The 21,720-nt window shown below is 54.9% G+C and overlaps 1 protein-coding gene across 1 annotated transcript in view; it reads left to right on the forward strand.

The window, feature by feature from the left end:
• Nucleotides 1–6,296: 6,296 nt before the first annotated feature.
• Nucleotides 6,297–21,720, forward strand: part of RSPH1 (radial spoke head component 1) — a 19,944-nt gene continuing 4,520 nt past the window's right edge. Inside the window, exons 1-5 of the mRNA XM_083171374.1 lie at nt 6,297–6,406; nt 6,748–6,853; nt 6,956–7,046; nt 8,933–9,068; nt 11,136–11,207. Coding sequence (XP_083027500.1) covers nt 6,377–6,406; nt 6,748–6,853; nt 6,956–7,046; nt 8,933–9,068; nt 11,136–11,207 — 435 coding nt within the window. The 5' untranslated portion in view covers nt 6,297–6,376. The remainder of the gene's footprint in view (nt 6,407–6,747; nt 6,854–6,955; nt 7,047–8,932; nt 9,069–11,135; nt 11,208–21,720) is intronic.

Here is a 21,720-nt window from a genome sequence, read left to right on the forward strand (position 1 = left end):
GGTCACTGGGGTTACTAGGGGGTGAGAGAGGAGACAGCGGGTCACTGGGGTTACTAGGGGGTGAGAGAGGAGACAGCGGGTCACTGGGGTTACTAGGGGGTGAGAGAGGAGACAGCGGGTCACTGGGGTTACTAGGAGGTGAGCATTGAGACATCGGGTCACTGAGGTTACTAGGGGGTGAGAGAGGAGACAGCGGGTCACTGGGGTTACTAGGGAGTGAGAGAAAGGAGACACCGGGTCACTGGGGTTACTAAGGGGTGAGAGAGGAGACAGCGGGTCACTGGGGTTACTAGGGGGTGAGAGAGGAGACACAGAGTCACTGAGGTTACTAGGGGGTGAGAGAGGAGACAGCGGGTCACTGGGGTTCTTAGGGGGTGAGAGAGGAGACACCGGGTCACTAGGGTTACTAGGGGGTGAGAGAGGAGACACCGGGTCACCGGGGTTACGAGGGGGTGAGAGAGGAGGCTGCGGGTCACTGGGGTTACTAGAGGGTGAGAGAGGAGACACCAGGTCAATGGGGTTACTAGAGGGTGAGAATGAGGAGATTCCGGGTCACTGGGGTTACTAGGGGGTGAGAGAGGAGACACCGAGTCACTGGGGTTACGAGGGGGTGATAGAGAGGAGACAGCAGGTCACTGGGGTTACTAGGAGGTGAGAGAGGAGACACTGGGTTACTAGGGGGTGATAGAGGAGACACTGGGGTTACTAGGGGGTGAGAGAGGAGACAGCGGGTCACTGGGGTTACTAGGGGGTGAGAGAGGAGACAGCGGGTCACTGGGGTTACTAGGGGGTGAGAGAGGAGACAGCGGGTCACTGGGGTTACTAGGGGGTGAGAGAGGAGACAGCGGGTCACTGGTGTTACTAGGAGGTGAGCATTGAGACATCGGGTCACTGAGGTTACTAGGGGGTGAGAGAGGAGACAGCGGGTCACTGGGGTTACTAGGGAGTGAGAGAAAGGAGACACCGGGTCACTGGGGTTACTAAGGGGTGAGAGAGGAGACAGCGGGTCACTGGGGTTACTAGGGGGTGAGAGAGGAGACACCGGGTCACTAGGGTTACTAGGGGGTGAGAGAGGAGACACCGGGTCACCGGGGTTACGAGGGGGTGAGAGAGGAGACTGCGGGTCACTGGGGTTACTAGGGGGTGATAGAGAGGAGACAGCGGGTCACTGGGGTTACTAGGAGGTTAGAGAGAGGAGACAGCGGGTCACTGGGGTTACTAGGAGGTTAGAGAGAGGAGAAAGCGGGTCACGGGGTTACTAGGAGGTTAGAGAGAAGAGACATCGGGTCACTGGGGTTACTAGGGGGTGAGAGAGGAGACACAGAGTCACTGAGGTTACTAGGGGGTGAGAGGGAGACTGCGGGTCACTAGGGTTACTAGGGGGTGAGAGAGGAGACTCCGGGTCACTGGGGTTACTAGGGGGGAGAAAGGAGACTCCGGGTCACTGGGGTTACTAGAGGGTGAGAGAGGAGACACCGCGTCACTGGGATTACTAGGGGGTGAGAAAGAGGAGATTCCGGGTCACTGGGGTTACTAGGGGGTGAGAGAGGAGACACCGGGTCACTGGGGTTACGAGGGGGTGATAGAGAGGAGACAGCAGGTCACTGGGGTTACTAGGAGGTGAGAGAGGAGACACTGGGTGACTAGGGGGTGATAGAGGAGACACTGGGGTTACTAGGGGGTGAGAGAGGAGACAGCGGGTCACTGGGGTTACTAGGAGGTGAGAGAGGAGACAGCGGGTCACCTGGGGTTACTAGGGGGTGAGAGAGGAGACAGCGGGTCACTGGGGTTACTAGGAGGTGAGCATTGAGACACCGGGTCACTGAGGTTACTAGGGGGTGAGAGAGGAGACAGCGGGTCACTGGGGTTACTAGGGGGTGAGCATTGAGACACCGGGTCACTGAGGTTACTAGGGGGTGAGAAAGGCGACAGCGGGTCACTGGGGTTACTAGGGGGTGATAGAGAAGACAGCGGGTCACTGGGGTTACTAGGGAGTGAGAGAAAGGAGACACCGGGTCACTGGGGTTACTGGGGGTTAGAGAGGAGACACCGAGTCACTGAGGTTACTAAGGGGTGAGAGAGGAGACAGCGGGTCACTGGGGTTACTAGGGGGTGAGAGAGGAGACACAGAGTCACTGAGTTACTAGGGGGTGAGAGAGGAGACAGCGGTCACTGGGGTTCCTAGGGGGTGAGAGAGGAGACACCGGGTCACTAGGGTTACTAGAGGATGAGAGAGGAGACACCGGGTCACTGGGGTTACGAGGGGGTGAGAGAGAGGAGACACCGGGTCACTGAGGTTACTAGGGGGTGAGAGAGGAGACACCGGGTCACTGGGGTTACTAGGGGGTGAGAGAGGAGACACCGGGTTACTGGGGTTACTAGGGGGGTGAGAGAGGAGACAGCGGGTCACTGGGGTTACTAGGGGGTGAGCATTGAGACACCGGGTCACTGAGGTTACTAGGGGGTGAGAGAGGAGACACCGGGTCACTGGGGTACTAGGGGGTGAGAGAGGAGACAGCGGGTCACTGAGGTTACTAGGGGTTGATAGAGAGGAGACAGCGGGTCACTGGGGTTACTAGGGGGTGAGCGAGGAGACCTGGGTTACTAGGGGGTGTTAGAGAAGACACTGGGGTTACTAGGGGGTGTGAGAGGAGACAGCTGGTCACTGGGGTTACTAGGGGGTGAGAGAGGAGACAGCGGGTAACTGCGATTACTAGGGGGTGGTAGAGAGGAGACAGTGGGTCACTGGGGTTACTAGGGTGTGATAGAGAGGAGACAGCGGGTCACTGGGGTTACTAGAAGGTGAGAGAGGAGACAGCGGGTCACTGGGGTTACTAGGGGGTGATTGAGGAGACACTGGGGTTACTAGGGGGTGAGAGAGGAGACACCGGGTTACTAGGGGGTGATAGAGGAGAAAGCAGGTCACTGGGGTTACTAGGGGGTGAGAGAGAGGAGACACCGTGTTACTGGGATTACTAGGGGGGGAGAGAGGAGACTCCGGGTCAGCGGGGTTACTAGGGGTGATAGAGGAGACACCGGGTTACTAGGATTACTAGGGGTGATAGAGGAGACACCGGGTCAGTGGGGTTACTAGGAGGTGAGAGAGGAGACACCGAGTCACTAGAGATACTAAGGGGTGAGAGAGAGGAGACAGCGGGTCACTGGGGTTACTAGGGGGTGAGAGAGGAGACTCCGGGTCGCTGGGGTTACTAGGGGGTGAGAGGAGACATCGGGTCACTGAGGTTACTAGGGGGTGAGAGAGGAGACACCGGGTCACTGGGTTACTAGAGGGTGAGAGAGAGGAGACACCGGGTCACTGAGGTTACTAGGGGGTGAGAGGAGACACTAGGTCACTGGGGTTACTAGGGGGGGAGAGAGGAGACACCGGGTCACTGAGGTTACTAGGGGGTGAGAGAAGACACAGAGTCACTGAGGTTACCTTGGGGTGAGAGAGGAGACAGCGGGTCACTGGGGTTCCTAGGGGGTGAGAGAGGAGACACCGGGTCACTAGGGTTACTAGAGGGTGAGAGAGGAGACACCGGGTCACTGGGGTTACGAGGGGGTGAGAGAGAGGAGACACCGGGTCACTGAGGTTACTAGGGGGTGAGAGAGGAGACACCGGGTCACTGGGGGTTACTAGGGGGTGAGAGAGGAGACACCGGGTTACTGGGGTTACTAGGGGGGTGAGAGAGGAGACAGCGGGTCACTGGGGTTACTAGGGGGGTGAGAGAGGAGACACCACGTCACTGGGGTTACTAGGGGGTGAGAGAGGAGACACCGGGTCACTGGGGTACTAGGGGGTGAGAGAGGAGACAGCGGGTCACTGAGGTTACTAGGGGTTAATAGAGAGGAGACAGCGGGTCACTGGGGTTACTAGGGGTGAGCGAGGAGACGCTGGGTTACTAGGGGGTGATAGAGAAGACACTGGGGTTACTAGGGGGTGTGAGAGGAGACAGCTGGTCACTGGGGTTGCTAGGGGGTGAGAGAGGAGACAGCGGGTAACTGCGATTACTAGGGGGTGGTAGAGAGGAGACAGTGGGTCACTGGGGTTACTAGGGGGTGATAGAGAGGAGACAGCGGGTCACTGGGGTTACTAGAAGGTGAGAGAGGAGACAGCGGGTCACTGGGGTTACTAGGGGGTGATAGAGGAGACACTGGGGTTACTAGGGGGTGAGAGAGGAGACACCGGGTTACTAGGGGGTGATAGAGGAGAAAGCAGGTCACTGGGGTTACTAGGGGGTGAGAGAGAGGAGACTCTGTGTACTGGGATTACTAGGGGGGGAGAGAGGAGACTCCGGGTCAGCGGGGAACTAGGGGGTGATAGAGGAGACACCGGTTTACTAGGGGTGATAGAGGAGACACCGGGTTACTAGGATTACTAGGGGGTGATAGAGGAGACACCGGGTCAGTGGGGTTACTAGGAGGTGAGAGAGGAGACACCGGGTCCCTAGAGATACTAAGGGGTGAGAGAGAGGAGACAGCGGGTCACTGGGGTTACTAGGGGGTGAGAGAGGAGACTCCGGGTCACTGGGGTTACCATGGGGTGAGAGGAGACATCGGGTCACTGAGGTTACTAGGGGGTGAGAGAGGAGACACCGGGTCACTGGGGTTACTAGAGAGTGAGAGAGAGGAGACACCGGGTCACTGAGGTTACTAGGGGGTGAGAGGAGACACTAGGTCACTGGGGTTACTAGGGGGGGAGAGAGGAGACACCGGGTCACTGAGGTTACTAGGGGGTGAGAGAGAGGAGACACTGGGTCACTGTGGTTACTAGGGGGTGATAGAGGAGACAGCGGGTCAGTGGGGTTACTAGGGGGTGAGAGAGGAGACTCCGGGTCAATGGGGTTACTAGGGGGTGATAGAGGAGGCACCGGGTCACTGGGGTTACTAGGGGGTGATACAGGAGACACCAGGTCAGTGGGGTTACTACGGGGTGAGAGAGGTGACACCGCGTCACTGGGGTTACTATGGGGTGAGAGGGGTGACACCGGGTTACTAGGGGGTGAGAGAGGAGACACCGGGTTACTAGGGGGTGATAGAGGAGACACCGGTTTACTAGGGGGTGATAGAGGAGACACTGGGGTTACTAGGAGGTGAGAGAGGAGACACCGGGTCACTGGGGTTACTAGGGGGTGAGAGGAGACATGGGGTCATTGAGGTACTAGGGGTTGAGAGAGGAGACACCGGGTCACTGGGGTTACTAGAGGGTGAGAGAAAGGAGACACCGGGTCACTGAGGTTACTAGGGGGTGAGAGGAGACACTGGGTCATTGGGGTTACTAGGGGGTGAGAGAGGAGGACTCCGGGTCACTGGGGTTACTAGGGGGTGAGAGGAGACAACGGGTCACTGGGGTTACTAGGGGGTGAGAGAGGAGACACCGGGTCACTGAGGTTCTAGGGGGTGAGAGAGAGGAGACACCGGGTCGCTGTGGTTACTAGGGGGTGAGGAGGAGACACCGGGTCACTGTGGTTACTAGGGGGTGAGAGAGGAGACACCGGGTCACTGTGGTTACTAGGGGGTGAGAGAGGAGACACCGGGTCAGTGGGGTTACTACGGGGTGAGAGAGGTGACACCGAGTCACTGGGTTACTACGGGGTGAGAGGGGTGACACCAGGTCACTGGGGTTACTAGGGGGTGAGAGAGGAGACAGCGGGTCACTGTGGTTACTAGGGGGTGATAGAGGAGACACCGGGTCAGTGGGGTTACTAGGGGGTGAGAGAGGAGACATCGGTCACTGGGGTTACTAGGAAACTAGACACGCCCTTTGGGTGGAGTATGACACCCCTCGATGGGGCGTCTTGCAAAGTTCTATTACCAACTATAATCTCCCTGAAACTAGTTTTCAACAGTAGGCAAGTATGCTATATACATGTAACCCTAATGACTGTCTACAAAGATATTGTTGATCTATTAATCCACTCTCTCTCTCTCTCTCTCTCTCTCCCACTCTCTCTCTCCCCCGACTCTCTCTCCCTCTCCCCCCTTCTCACTCTCCCCCCTTCTCTCTCTCCCATCCTCTCTCTCTCTCTCTCTCTCTCTCCCCCCTCCCTCTCTTTCTCTCCCCCCCCTCCCCCCCCCCCCTCTTTCTTCCACCCTCTCTCTCCCCCCTCCCTCTCTCTCCCTCCCTCTCTCTCTCCCCCCTCTCTCTTCCACCCTCTCTCCCCCCCCTCCCTCTCTCTCCCCCTCCCTCCCTCTCTCTCTCCCCCCTCCCTCCCTCTCTCTCTCCCCCATCCCTCTCTCTCTCCCCCTATCTCTGTCGTCCCCCCCCCCCCTCTCTATTTCTCTCACCCAGGAGTATGTCGGTGAGAGGAATGAAGCTGAAGAAAGACACGGACAAGGCAAAGCGCGGCTGCCGAATGGAGACACGTATGAGGGAATGTATGAGAAGGGGAAGCGCCAGAGCACGGTAATAGTCCACAGGGGATGTGTGGTATATCCTGGCGGGTCCCACGGTCACAGGGTGGGAAACACTGCCTGGTGCCAGCCCTAGAGCGATAGACCTCAGCCGCTTACAAGGTGTCACCCACATAACGTTACTGGGGCGATGCTCTACATGTCACATGACCAGGGAGGTGGTAGTGCTGTTAGTGTCTGGCAGGGATGTTAGTTACAAGGTGTCACCCACATAACGTTACTGGGGCGATGCTCTGCATGGCGGTACCCCACAGCGTTGCCACTTACTGCCCTGTAGCTAAGACGACAAGTGTCACAGTAACTTCTACTAATCTGAGTATTTGATGCTGACAGGGGACGTACCGATTCAAAAATGGGGCCCGCTACATAGGAGAGTATTACCAGAACCTGAAGCACGGGGTCGGAACCTTCATGTATCCAGATGGATCTAAATATGAAGGTAAGGGGGGTTACGGCGGGCGCTGCATCCTCACCGCGTTGCCCATTCTGTCGCTGGATTTCCATACGCTCCTGTAACCTTCTCGTCTCGTTATCTCTCCAGGTGACTGGGTGGACGACCAGCGACAGGGTCAGGGCAGTTACACCTACCCCAATGGGGACACTTATAGCGGAGACTGGTTCGCTCATCAAAGGTAATTACAGACATTGGGCCAGGTGCACTGAGCTCAGGAGGGGATAAACAGCCAATCAGCTCGCAGTGCCATGTGTTCGCGATGGTCGCCGATTCCTCCCCCTTCCTAGGCTGACTTTTATTTACGAGCGCTTGGATGAAGACGGGGCAGATGGCGGACTACATGTGATGTCAGCCGGCCGCCCCCGCGAGGCATTGGCCCGCCCACGTTCCCAGGGGAATGCCCAGCGTTTTCATGGGAACGCCCAGGGCACCCCCTGATGCTCTACGTGCAGTGCACAATGTTTGGGCTGCAGGTTGTGTTGTAAGATCCCTTATTATAGGGAGATAGACAGCACCTTTGCCACGAAGAAGAACCGTGATGCCCGTACTCTCGGTGCTGCCGCAGCTGGTCCTACTGCCGGCACTGCTGTATCGCCCCCATGCTCTGTGAGGTTCCAGAGTTAGTCCCACTGCCGGCACTGCTGTAACGCCCCCATGCTCTGTGAGCTTCCAGAGTTAGTCCCGCTGCCGGCACTGCTGTATAGCGCCCATGCTCTGTGAGCTTCCAGAGTTAGTCCCGCTGCCGGCACTGCTGTATAGGGCCCATGCTCTGTGAGCTTCCAGAGTTAGTCCTACTGCCGGCACTGCTGTAACGCCCCCATGCTCTGTGAGCTTCCAGAGTAGGTCCCGCTGCCGGCACTGCTGTATAGCGCCCATGCTCTGTGAGCTTCCAGAGTTAGTCCCGCTGCCGCCACTGCTGTATAGGGCCCATGCTCTGTGAGCTTCCAGAGTTAGTCTCGCTGTCGGCACTGCTGTATAGGGCCCATGCTCTGTGAGCTTCCAGAGTTAGTCCTGCTGCCGGCACTGCTGTATAGGGCCCATGCTCTGTGAGCTTCCAGAGATTGTCCCACTGCCAGCACTGCTGTATAGGGCCCATGCTCTGTGAGCTTCCAGAGTTAGTCCCGCTGCCAGCACTGCTGTATAGGGCCCATGCTCTGTGAGCTTCCAGAGTTAGTCTTACTGCCGGCACTACTGTATCGCGCCCATGCTCTGTGAGCTTCCAGAGTTAGTCCCGCTGCCAGCACTGCTGTATAGTGCCCGTGCTCTGTGAGCTTCCAGAGTTAGTCCCGCTGCCAGCACTGCTGTATAGGGCCCATGCTCTGTGAGCTTCCAGAGTTGGTCCCGCTGTCGGCACTGCTGTATAGGGCCCATGCTCTGTGAGCTTCCAGAGTTAGTCCCGCTGTCGGCACTGCTGTATAGGGCCCATGCTCTGTGAGCTTCCAGAGTTAGTCCCGCTGCCGGCACTGCTGTATAGGGCCCATGCTCTGTGAGCTTCCAGAGTTAGTCCCGCTGCCGGCACTGCTGTATAGGGCCCATGCTCTGTGAGCTTCCAGAGTTAGTCCCGCTGCCGGCACTGCTGTATAGGGCCCATGCTCTGTGAGCTTCTAGAGTTAGTCCCAATGCCGGCACTGCTGTATAGGGCCCATGCTCTGTGAGCTTCCAGAGTTAGTCCCGCTGCCGGCACTGCTGTATAGGGCCCATGCTCTGTGAGATTCCAGAGTTAGTCCTACTGCCGCCACTGCTGTATCGCGCCCATGCTCTGTGAGCTTCAGAGTTAGTCCCGCTGCCGGCACTGCTGTAAAGGGCCCATGCCCTGTGAGTTTACAGAGTTAGTCCTGCTGCGGGCATCATGGCTAAGTCGGCTACTGCACTAAGAGATGATATGTGGACACCGGGAGTGGGCTTAGGAGCGCAGAAACAAAGGCGGTCGGGGTCTTTAGTGGTACACTAATCCCTTTGCCACACTCGTGTTTCCTCACATCTACCTCTCACTGTACTCTCCACCACCGCCAAGACCTCTAGACATGGCGTATGATGGTTAATGAAAGTTCTGTTACCCCGCAGACACGGACAAGGCGTGTACACATATGCTGACACAGGATCGAAGTACATGGGCACATGGGTGAATGGAAAACAAGAAGGAGCCGGGGAATTGGTCCACCTCAATCACCGATACCAGGGAAAGTTCTCCAATAACACAGTAAGTACAAGGCTGGTTGCACCGCCGGGCAGCGGTATGAATGTGCTCTAAGCGTTTGTAGGAATCTGTGCAGGTAAAGCCACCAGGTGTGATGGGTTTAGTCGCGTCTGCATCGTTAGAAGCAGACTTCATGGACCCATGGTGTCTGGATCCTATGGCCAGCCTGATTAGGCTTCATGGACCCATGGTGTCCGGATCCTATGGCCAGCCTGATTAGGCTTCATGGACCCATGGTGTCCGGATCCTATGGCCAGCCTGATTAGGCTTCATGGACCCATGGTGTCCGGATCCTATGGCCAGCCTGATTAGGCTTGATGGACCCATGGTGTCCGGATCCTATGGCCAGCCTGATTAGGCTTCATGGACCCATGGTGTCCGGATCCTATGGCCAGCCTGATTAGGCTTCATGGACCCATGGTGTCCGGATCCTATGGCCAGCCTGATTAGGCTTGATGGACCCATGGTGTCCGGATCCTATGGCCAGCCTGATTAGGCTTCATGGACCCATGGTGTCCGGATCCTATGACCAGCCTGATTAGGCTTGATGGACCCATGGTGTCCGGATCCTATGGCCAGCCTGATTAGGCTTCATGGACCCATGGTGTCCGGATCCTATGGCCAGCCTGATTAGGCTTGATGGACACATGGTGTCCGGATCCCATGGCCAGCCTGATTAGGCTTCATGGACCCATGGTGTCCGGATCCCATGGCCAGCCTGATTAGGCTTCATGGACCCATGGTGTCCGGATCCCATGGCCAGCCTGATTAGGCTTCATGGACCCATGGTGTCCGGATCCCATGGCCAGCCTGATTAGGCTTCATGGACCCATGGTGTCCGGATCCCATGGCCAGCCTGATTAGGCTTCATGGACCCATGGTGTCCGGATCCCATGGCCAGCCTGATTAGGCTTCATGGACCCATGGTGTCCGGATCCCATGGCCAGCCTGATTAGGCTTCATGGACCCATGGTGTCCGGATCCCATGGCCAGCCTGATTAGGCTTCATGGACCCATGGTGTCCGGATCCTATGGCCAGCCTGATTAGGCTTCATGGACCCATGGTGTCCGGATCCTATGGCCAGCCTGATTAGGCTTCATGGACCCATGGTGTCCGGATCCTATGGCCAGCCTGATTAGGCTTCATGGACCCATGGTGTCCGGATCCTATGGCCAGCCTGATTAGACTTTAGCATACACAAGTGCTTAAAACCACCACGATTCATGACCGTCGCAACAATGATTTGAGTCTGGGGGCGATTTGCAATGGAAGTGGGAGCGAGTAATGTGTATGTATTACAGACGTAGAGCTTGTGGGGAGCGGAGAGGTCGGGTGGGGACATATTTAGAGATTCAACGGACCAGGCCAGCCCCACCAGCAACATGGTGGACACTGTCTGTGGGTCACGTTCACTAGGTCTACAAGCATTAGGTCAACATGACCGAAGGTTGACATGCATGGAGGTCGACATGGGATTAGGTCAACATGACCGAAGGTCAACATGGGGTTAGGTCGACACAGCATTAGGTCAACATGACCGAAGGTCAACATGGGGTTAGGTCGACACAGCATTAGGTGGACATGGACAAGGTCAAGAGTCAAAAGGTCAACATGGGGTTTTTCACTGTTTTTGGTGCCGACATGTGCCGACAGGCGGTATTTCATGCCCTACCATCCACTACGGCATGGTGGGAGAATAATATAGTGTGCCAAGCGTAGCGAGGCACCGCGCCGAAGCATGGCGACTGCAAGGATCCATGCGAGGGGATGCAGTGCTATATTTCGTGTCCATGTTGACTGTTTTGGTGTCCATGTCGACTGTGTCGACATTCGGTCCAGAAAAGCGTGAAAAAACCCATGCCGACCTTTTGACTGTCGATCTTGCCCATGTCGACCTAATGCTGTGTTGACCTTATGACCCTGTCAACCTAACCCCATGTCGACCTTCAGTCATGTCAACCTAGTGGTGTCGACCTAGTTGCTGTTTATCCAATGTATCCTGTATTGCTGCGCGGCATAGTGTCAGGGGAGATGGGGTACTCTGACCTTCTCTCTTCCCCCCTCCACAGATGCTCGGCCTGGGGAAATACGTGTTTGACAGCGGCTGCGAGCAGCATGGAGCTTACATCCAGACAGAGCAGGTAACTGGATATAATGACCGTCCTATCACCGGGCTGCTGACATAATAATAATACGTTCCCAATATTGAACATCATTTTTTTTATAACCAAATATCCGCCCCCCCCCCCCCCCCAAGGTGTCAGGACACTGTGGTCACGCAGTATAGCTCCACCCTGACACCCACAAAGCCTCGTCCCCAGGTTCTGATTGGCCCACAGACCAGTCAGTAAAAGTAAAGGGATCACCATTGGTCGGTGAAACCATCCATAATCATCCATTGCATAGTTGGCTACCATCTATCGCTACATGCAATATCGCCATTGATGGCAACCGCAGCAATGATCATCCCTACTCCCTGATACTTCCTGGGAGTGACTCCCACAGTTCTCCCTACTTCCTCTTCTCTGATTGGTGGAACATGCTGTCAGTCTTTCCAGAATAGAAGGGGGAGGGATTTTCTGGGTGGGACTTCTGTAAGAACACAGAACTTGGGCCATAGGGTTACTCTTTCCTTTATAACCTGCTGGCAAGTCCGAGAGGTCCCATGCTCGCATCACATGCGATACCTCAGTGACCCGGCAGCTTGCCGGCGGCTGGATCTCATGCATAATAACGTATGTGGTCCTTTTGCGTAAGATATATCACACGCGCTCCCAGCCAGGGCTGCTGGATCTGACAAACATTGGGTGCAGAGCTTGCAATCTACGGATCCGATGCGCTCAGGACCAGAATTCGCACGTTTCAGCCAATGTCTGGACCCGATCCGATGACATCGGATGAAGTGTCGCATCGCACTGGTGCACGGCCAGCGTCCGATTGCTGTCACTTATAGAAGGGCTCGTTGTTTCTTTCTATGAACAGAACAGAACAGAAATGACCTCAGTATTTGGTGTGAGCTCCCCCGGCCTCCTAGGTACTCGCACACGGGGGCCTGATTCAGGTTGGCTCATTAAGCAGCATACATTTGCTGATAACCAAACAGGGAAATGACACCCGCCGGGCGAGCGAACACCCGCCGGGCGAGCGAACACCCGCCGCCATTCACCGATTGGATGGATGCATTCCCTGACACTCAATCATTTCATGGTTGCAGATAGAAGTCAGTCTGGCCAAACAGGGGGCGGGGTCTGAGGTCATGTGACATCAGGCACCCACTCCGGACAGGCTTTGCCACGCCGGCATTCTCATGGGGATGCCCATCTGTCTGAGCACACGAGGAATGCTGGGCCTCCCCATGCGCCAGCCCCCTATACGCCCACTGCCCGCCTCCCTCTGTGCGAACACCTCGGCGACTGTGATAGTGGGCGGGTGTATATATTCATCTATATGCATGTGCCGCGCCATTGGTCCCTGTCCGAGCCAACCTGAATCACCCCAGTATGTGAAGGAACTCGGCACGGAGGTTGTCCCAGACATCTCGGAGAACTGACCCCAGATCTCCTGTGGATGTAGCCTGCTCAGACCCTTCTGTAACCCCAGACAGACTGGGTGATGCTGGGTCATATTATCACCACCAGGCTCCTTGTTCTCTGTACGCTGGTCATGTCGGCACGTGTCGGCTCACACTTTTGTAAAAAAATGTATATCAACCTTTCTCATGTCGCCCTTTTCCATGCTGACCTTTTGACCATGTTGACCTTTTGGATGTCAACCTATTACCCTGACGACCTATTGTCTGTTGACCTTAAAACCCTTGGACCATGTCGTCCTTTAGACCCTGTTGACATTATGACTGTGGACCCAGTGTCAATCTATAATCAGTCCGGATACCCTGCAGGAACATCATTGTACTGCTCTCCAGCCCTTATACCTGACATTGTGACTCATCAGCCCGGACACCCTGCAGGAACATCATTGTACTGCTCTCCAGCCCTTATACCTGACATTGTGACTCATCAGCCCGGATACCCTGCAGGAACATCATTGTACTGCTCTCCAGCCCTTATACCTGACATTGTGACTCATCAGCCCGGATACCCTGCAGGAACATCATTGTACTGCTCTCCAGCCCTTATACCTGACATTGTGACTCATCAGCCCGGATACCCTGCAGGAACATCATTGTACTGCTCTCCAGCCCTTATACCTGACATTGTGACTCATCAGCCCGGACACCCTGCAGGAACATCATTGTACTGCTCTCCAGCCCTTATACCTGACATTGTGACTCATCAGCCCGGATACCCTGCAGGAACATCATTGTACTGCTCTCCAGCCCTTATACCTGACATTGTGACTCATCAGCCCGGATACCCTGCAGGAACATCATTGTACTGCTCTCCAGCCCTTATACCTGACATTGTGACTCATCAGCCCGGATACCCTGCAGGAACATCATTGTACTGCTCTCCAGCCCTTATACCTGACATTGTGACTCATCAGCCCGGATACCCTGCAGGAACATCATTGTACTGCTCTCCAGCCCTTATACCTGACATTGTGACTCATCAGCCCGGATACCCTGCAGGAACATCATTGTACTGCTCTCCAGCCCTTATACCTGACATTGTGACTCATCAGCCCGGATACCCTGCAGGAACATCATTGTACTGCTCTCCAGCCCTTATACCTGACATTGTGACTCATCAGTCCGGATACCCTGCAGGAACATCATTGTACTGCTCTCCAGCCCTTATACCTGACATTGTGACTCATCAGTCCGGATACCCTGCAGGAACATCATTGTACTGCTCTCCAGCCCTTATACCTGACATTGTGACTCATCAGCCCGGACACCCTGCAGGAACATCATTGTACTGCTCTCCAGCCCTTATACCTGACATTGTGACTCATCAGCCCGGATACCCTGCAGGTACATCATTGTACTGCTCTCCAGCCCTTATACCTGACATTGTGACTCATCAGCCCGGACACCCTGCAGGAACATCATTGTACTGCTCTCCAGCCCTTATACCTGACATTGTGACTCATCAGCCCGGACACCCTGCAGGAACATCATTGTACTGCTCTCCAGCCCTTATACCTGACATTGTGACTCATCAGCCCGGAGCACCTGCAGGTACATCATTGTACTGCTCTCCAGCCCTTATACCTGACATTGTGACTCATCAGCCCGGACACCCTGCAGGAACATCATTGTACTGCTCTCCAGCCCTTATACCTGACATTGTGACTCATCATCCCGGAGCACCTGCAGGTACATCATTGTACTGCTCTCCAGCCCTTATACCTGACATTGTGACTCATCAGCCCGGATACCCTGCAGGTACATCATTGTACTGCTCTCCAGCCCTTATACCCGACATTGTGACTCATCAGCCCGGATACCCTGCAGGAACATCATTGTACTGCTCTCCAGCCCTTATACCTGACATTGTGACTCATCAGCCCAGATACCCTGCAGGTACATCATTGTACTGCTCTCCAGCCCTTATACCTGACATTGTGACTCATCAGTCCGGATACCCTGCAGGAACATCATTGTACTGCTCTCCAGCCCTTATACCTGACATTGCGACTCATCAGCCCGGATACCCTGCAGGAACATCATTGTACTGCTCTCCAGCCCTTATACCTGACATTGTGACTCATCAGCCCGGATACCCTGCAGGAACATCATTGTACTGCTCTCCAGCCCTTATACCTGACATTGTGACTCATCAGCCCGGATACCCTGCAGGAACATCATTGTACTGCTCTCCAGCCCTTATACCTGACATTGTGACTCATCAGCCCGGATACCCTGCAGGAACATCATTGTACTGCTCTCCAGCCCTTATTCCTGACATTGTGACTCCTCAGTCCGGATACCCTGCAGGAACATCATTGTACTGCTCTCCAGCCCTTATACCTGACATTGTGACTCATCAGCCCAGAGCACCTGCCACCTCTTCTCTGCACCCCAGTCCCTATGTTTTTGTGCATAGTGGAGTCTCCAGCCCTTCTTCCTGTTACAGCCACATACCTGACATTGTGACTCATCAGCCCAGAGCACCTGCCGCCTCTTCTCTGCACCCCAGTCCCTATGTTTTTGTGCATAGTGGAGTCTCCAGCCCTTCTTCCTGTTACAGCCACATACCTCACATTGTGACTCATCAGCCCAGAGCACCTGCCGCCTCTTCTCTACACCCCAGTCCCTATGTTTTTGTGCATAGTGGAGTCTCCAGCCCTTCTTCCTGTTACAGCCACATACCTGACATTGTGACTCATCAGCCCAGAGCACCTGCCGCCTCTTCTCTGCACCCCAGTCCCTATGTTTTTGTGCATAGTGTAGTCTCCAGCCCTTCTTCCTGTTACAGCCACATACCTCACATTGTGACTCATCAGCCCAGGGGACCTGTAGCCACTTCTCTGCACCCCAGTCCCTATGTTTTTGTGCATAGTAGAGTCTCCAGCCCTTCTTCCTGTCACAGCCACATACCTCACATTGTGACTCATCAGCCCAGGGGACCTGTAGCCACTTCTCTGCACTCCAGTCCCTGTGTTTTTGTGCATAGTGGAGTCTCCAGCCCTTCTTCCTGTCACAGCCACATACCTGACATTGTGACTCATCAGCCCAGAGCACCTGCCGCCACTTCTCTGCACCCCAGGCCCCATGTTTTTGTGCATAGTGGACTCTCCAGCCCTTCTTCCTGTCACAGCCACATACCTCACATTGTGACTCCTCAGCCCAGAGCACCTGCCGCCACTTCTCTGCACCCCAGTCCCTATGTTTTTGCGCATAGTGGACTCTCCAGCCCTTCTTCCTGTTACAGCCGCATACCTCACATTGTGACTCATCAGCCCAGAGCACCTGCCGCCTCTTCTCTGCACCCCAGTCCCTATGTTTTTGTGCATAGTGGAGTCTCCAGCTTTCTTCCTGTCACAGCCACATACCTCACATTGTGACTCCTCAGCCCAGAGCACCTGTCGCCTCTTCTCTGCACCCCAGTCCCTATGGTTTTGTGCATAGTGGAGTCTCCAGCCCTTCTTCCGGTCACAGCCACATACCTCACATTGTGACTCATCAGCCCAGAGCACCTGCCGCCTCTTCTCTACACCCCAGTCCCTATGTTTTTGTACATAGTGGAGTCTCCAGCCCTTCTTCCTGTCACAGCCACATACCTCACATTGTGACTCATCAGCCCAGAGCACCTGCCGCCTCTTCTCTGCACCCCAGTCCCTATGGTTTTGTGCATAGTGGAGTCTCCAGCCCTTCTTCCTGTCACAGCCACATACCTCACATTGTGACTCATCAGCCCAGAGCACCTGCCGCCTCTTCTCTGCACCCCAGTCCCTATGGTTTTGTGCATAGTGGAGCCTCCAGCCCTTCTTCCTGTCACAGCCACATACCTCACATTGTGACTCCTCAGCCCAGAGCACCTGCCGCCTCTTCTCTACACCCCAGTCCCTATGGTTTTGTGCATAGTGGAGTCTCCAGCCCTTCTTCCTGTCACAGCCACATACCTCACATTGTGACTCATCAGCAGGGCAGCCGAGAGGAATGCCGGGCCCCGGTAAAATTTTGAGGGCGTGGCCTAAGTGTGTGTGTGGCGTGGGCACCTCCCCCACTTAGGCCACGCCCCCAAAATGTTTAGAGGAGGGTGAAAGAAAACTCTAAACTCAGCAGCAGCACACACCTACAGCATGTGCTGTGCTGACAGCAGGCTCAGCATGACCTCTCAAGCTGTCATTGAGACACTCATGATGAGCCTGCTGTCAGCACAGCACATACTGTAGAAGTGTGTGCTACTGTTACTACCTGGGACAGACGGAGGGGGAAGGGAGGGGTCGGACCAGGGCCCCTGCGGGGCCCCTTCAGCAAGCCTGGGCCCGGGTAATTAGTACCCTCTCCCCCCTCTCTCGGCTCCCCTGCTCATCAGCCCAGAGCACCTGCCGCCACTTCTCTGCACCCCAGTCCCTATGGTTTTGTGCATAGTGGAGTCTCCAGCCCTTCTTCCGGTCACAGCCACATACCTGACATTGTGACTCATCAGCCCAGAGCACCTGCCGCCTCTTCTCTGCACCCCAGTCCCTATGTTTTTGTACATAGCGGAGTCTCCAGCCCTTCTTCCTGTCACAGCCACATACCTCACATTGTGACTCCTCAGCCCAGAGCACCTGCCGCCTCTTCTCTGCACCCCAGTCCCTATGTTTTTGTGCATAGTAGAGTCTCCAGCCCTTCTTCCTGTCACAGCCACATACCTCACATTGTGACTCATCAGCCCAGAGCACCTGCCGCCTCTTCTCTGCACCCCAGTCCCTATGTTTTTGTACATAGTGGAGTCTCCAGCCCTTCTTCCTGTCACAGCCACATACCTCACATTGTGACTCATCAGCCCAGGGGACCTGCCGCCTCTTCTCTGCACCCCAGTCCCTATGTTTTTGTGCATAGTGGACTCTCCAGCCCTTCTACCTGTTACAGCCACATACCTCACATTGTGACTCATCAGCCCAGAGCACCTGCCGCCTCTTCTCTACACCCCAGTCCCTATGTTTTTGTGCATAGTGGAGTCTCCAGCCCTTCTTCCTGTTACAGCCGCATACCTGACATTGTGGCTCATCAGCCCAGGGAACCTGCCGCCTCTTCTCTGCACCCCAGTCCCTATGTTTTTGTGCATAGTGGAGTCTCCAGCCCTTCTACCTGTTACAGCCACATACCTTACATTGTGACTCCTCAGCCCAGAGCACCTGCCGCCTCTTCTCTGCACCCCAGTCCCTATGTTTTTGTGCATAGTGGAGTCTCCAGCCCTTCTTCCTGTTACAGCCGCATACCTTACATTGTGACTCCTCAGCCCAGAGCACCTGCCGCCTCTTCTCTGCACCCAGTCCCTATGTTTTTGTGCATAGTGGAGTCTCCAGCCCTTCTTCCTGTTACAGCCACATACCTCACATTGTGACTCATCAGCCCAGAGCACCTGCCGCCACTTCTCTGCACCCCAATCCCTATGGTTTTGTGCATAGTGGACTCTCCAGCCCTTCTACCTGTCCCAGCCACATACCTGACATTGTGACTCATCAGCGCAGAGCACCTGCCGCCTCTTCTATGCACCCCAGTCCCTATGTTTTTGTGCATAGTGGAGTCTCCAGCCCTTCTTCCTGTTACAGCCACATACCTCACATTGTGACTCATCAGCCCAGATCACCTGCCGCCTCTTCTCTGCACCCCAGTCCCTATGTTTTTGTGCATAGTGGAGTCTCCAGCCCTTCTTCCTGTTACAGCCACATACCTGACATTGGCCCTTATTCTGATCGGTGCGGATATATCCGCGTGCGTTCGGCCCGCCGATGTTTTGTGTCTGCGCATGTGCAGAGGCGTCTCTGCGCATGTGCGAGCGGGGCGTACGGCCAAATTCTGCATGATATGTGAACACTCCGAACGGGGTGGAGAGGGGCTTGAAGGGCTATTTGGGCTCATTACCATATGCATACGCCCCGCGTTTCATGGGAGTTCCCATGAAAACGCTGGGCGTACGTATGGTAATGCGGCCGTGACGCACGTATAGGGGTCAGACATATGACATCGCCGGATGTCAGCTGCCCGCCCAGATCCCTGCTTTTGCACGGAAAAATGTCCGTGTGGTCTGAGGTTGCGGGTGCTGGTGGAGCACACGGTCCTGCATTCGATGGTCTGCGACCATCGAATGATGGGGGAGGTTCCCTTAGATGGAGGAGGCGTAATCCGTGAAAAATACACGTGCGGTCCATTCGGACAGCTTCTTACCGCATATGGACGGAGTTGGCGATCCGTATGGAAGGCGGGGTTTCGCACGCACGGTCCTGGCCGCATAATCGGCTCCGGCCGCACCGATCAGAATAAGGGCCATTGTGACTCCTCAGCCCAGAGCACCTGCCGCCTCTTCTCTACACCCCAATCCCTATGGTTTTGTGCATAGTGGACTCTCCAGCCCTTCTTCCTGTCACAGCCACATACCTGACATTGTGACTCATCAGCCCAGGGGACCTGCCGCCTCTTCTCTGCACCCCAGTCCCTATGTTTTTGTGCATAGTGGAGTCTCCAGCCCTTCTACCTGTTACAGCCACATACCTCACATTGTGACTCATCAGCCCAGAGCACCTGCCGCCTCTTCTCTACACCCCAGTCCCTATGTTTTTGTGCATAGTGGAGTCTCCAGCCCTTCTTCCTGTTATAGCCGCATACCTGACATTGTGACTCATCAGCCCAGGGGACCTGCCGCCTCTTCTCTGCACCCCAGTCCCTATGTTTTTGTGCATAGTGGACTCTCCAGCCCTTCTACCTGTTACAGCCACATACCTCACATTGTGACTCATCAGCCCAGAGCACCTGCCGCCACTTCTCTGCACCCAAGTCCCTATGTTTTTGTGCATAGTGGACTCTCCAGCCCTTCTTCCTGTTACAGCCACATACCTCACATTGTGACTCATCAGCCCAGAGCACCTGCCGCCTCTTCTCTGCACCCCAGTCCCTATGTTTTTGTGCATAGTGGACTCTCCAGCCCTTCTACCTGTTACAGCCACATACCTCACATTGTGACTCATCAGCCCAGAGCACCTGCCGCCACTTCTCTGCACCCCAGTCCCTATGTTTTTGTGCATAGTGGACTCTCCAGCCCTTCTTCCTGTTACAGCCACATACCTCACATTGTGACTCATCAGCCCAGAGCACCTGCCGCCACTTCTCTGCACCCCAGTCCCTATGTTTTTGTACATAGTGGAGTCTCCAGCCCTTCTTCCTGTCACAGCCACATACCTCACATTGTGACTCATCAGCCCAGAGCACCTGCCGCCACTTCTCTGCACCCCAGTCCCTATGTTTTTGTGCATAGTGGACTCTCCAGCCCTTCTTCCTGTTACAGCCACATACCTCACATTGTGACTCATCAGCCCAGAGCACCTGCCGCCACTTCTCTGCACCCCAGTCCCTATGTTTTTGTGCATAGTGGACTCTCCAGCCCTTCTTCCTGTTACAGCCACATACCTCACATTGTGACTCATCAGCCCAGAGCACCTGCCGCCTCTTCTCTGCAGCCCAGTCCCTATGGTTTTGTGCATAGAGGAGTCTCCAGCCCTTCTTCCTGTTACAGCCACATACCTGACATTGTGACTCATCAGCCCAGAGCACCTGCCGCCACTTCTCTGCACCCCAGTCCCTATGTTTTTGTGCATAGTGGACTCTCCAGCCCTTCTTCCTGTTACAGCCACATACCTCACATTGTGACTCATCAGCCCGGAGCACCTGCCGCCTCTTCTCTGCACCCCAGTCCCTATGTTTTTGTGCATAGTGGAGTCTCCAGCCCTTCTTCCTGTTACAGCCACATACCTCACATTGTGACTCATCAGCCCAGAGCACCTGCCGCCACTTCTCTGCACCCCAGTCCCTATGTTTTTGTGCATAGTGGACTCTCCAGCCCTTCTTCCTGTTACAGCCACATACCTCACATTGTGACTCATCAGCCCAGAGCACCTGCCGCCTCTTCTCTACACCCAGTCCCTATGGTTTTGTGCATAGTGGGGTCTCTTGACATTATTTCACTGTTGACTGTGTGGCTTTGTGGCCGCAGTTCTTCCATAAAGACCCTTCTGGCCAGACTTCTCCAGACAGTAGAGGGGTGTACATGACCTCAGCGCCCGCCACTACCTGACCTCTGTAGCTGTTCCTCACCCAGGTGTAAGCCTCCTACACCGTAATGCCTGTGTTTCAGCCTCGCTCTTCTGTTCATTTTATAAACTGATAAGAATAAACTATTAACACTTTATATTAAAGCATTCTACCAGTATGTGTTTGGATTGTGGGTGAAATTTGGAGTACCCAGAGGAAACCCACTTACACAACTCCACACAGGTACAGCCTTAGTGGAAGTTAAACCCAGGACCTCCGCGCTGTGAGGCAGCAATGCCAATCACTACGCCACCATGCTTCCCATGTTCACAATGTAAACAAGTGTATTGTTTTGAAACAGCGAGCGACCAATCAGAGAACTGACCCAGTAATTGATTTGTACAGTTTCCTGTTCGGAAGAAAAGCAGCCGGAGCAGAGTGAGTGCTCAGCCCGTCTCCTCACTACAGGACCGGCCCGTTATTGAGGGCTTTGTACTAACTGAGACTGACCAATCACAGGTCCTGGCTGCATTGGTGTGCTGTGTCTGCGTGTGCCAGGTGCATGCTGGGTAACAGAGTGCGCGTGCCAGGTGCATGCTGGGTAACTGCATGTGCCAGGTGCATTCTGCTCAATAGAGTACTGTGTCACTGCATGTGCTAAATGCATGCTGGGTAAAAGAGTGCTGTGTAACTGCACATACAAGGTGCATTATGGGTAATAGTACTGTGTCAAACCTTGCACTGGGGGCATTCTGGGTAATATATTGCTGTGTCACGGCACAAGTCTATCACATACTAGTTACAGGGCAGAGTATTGGCAACAGTATATCACCAGTGCTAGTTACAGGGCAGAGTATTGGCACCAGTCTATCACCAGTACTAGTTACAGGGCAGAGTATTGGCACCAGTCTATCACCAGTACTAGTTACAGGGCAGAGTATTGGCACCAGTCTATCACCAGTAATAGTTACAGGGCAGAGTATTGGCACCAGTCTATCACCGGTACTAGTTAC

Source organism: Crinia signifera, chromosome 2 (assembly GCF_055691185.1).
Source record: "Crinia signifera chromosome 2, ASM5569118v1, whole genome shotgun sequence".
NCBI lineage: Eukaryota > Metazoa > Chordata > Amphibia > Anura > Myobatrachidae > Crinia > Crinia signifera.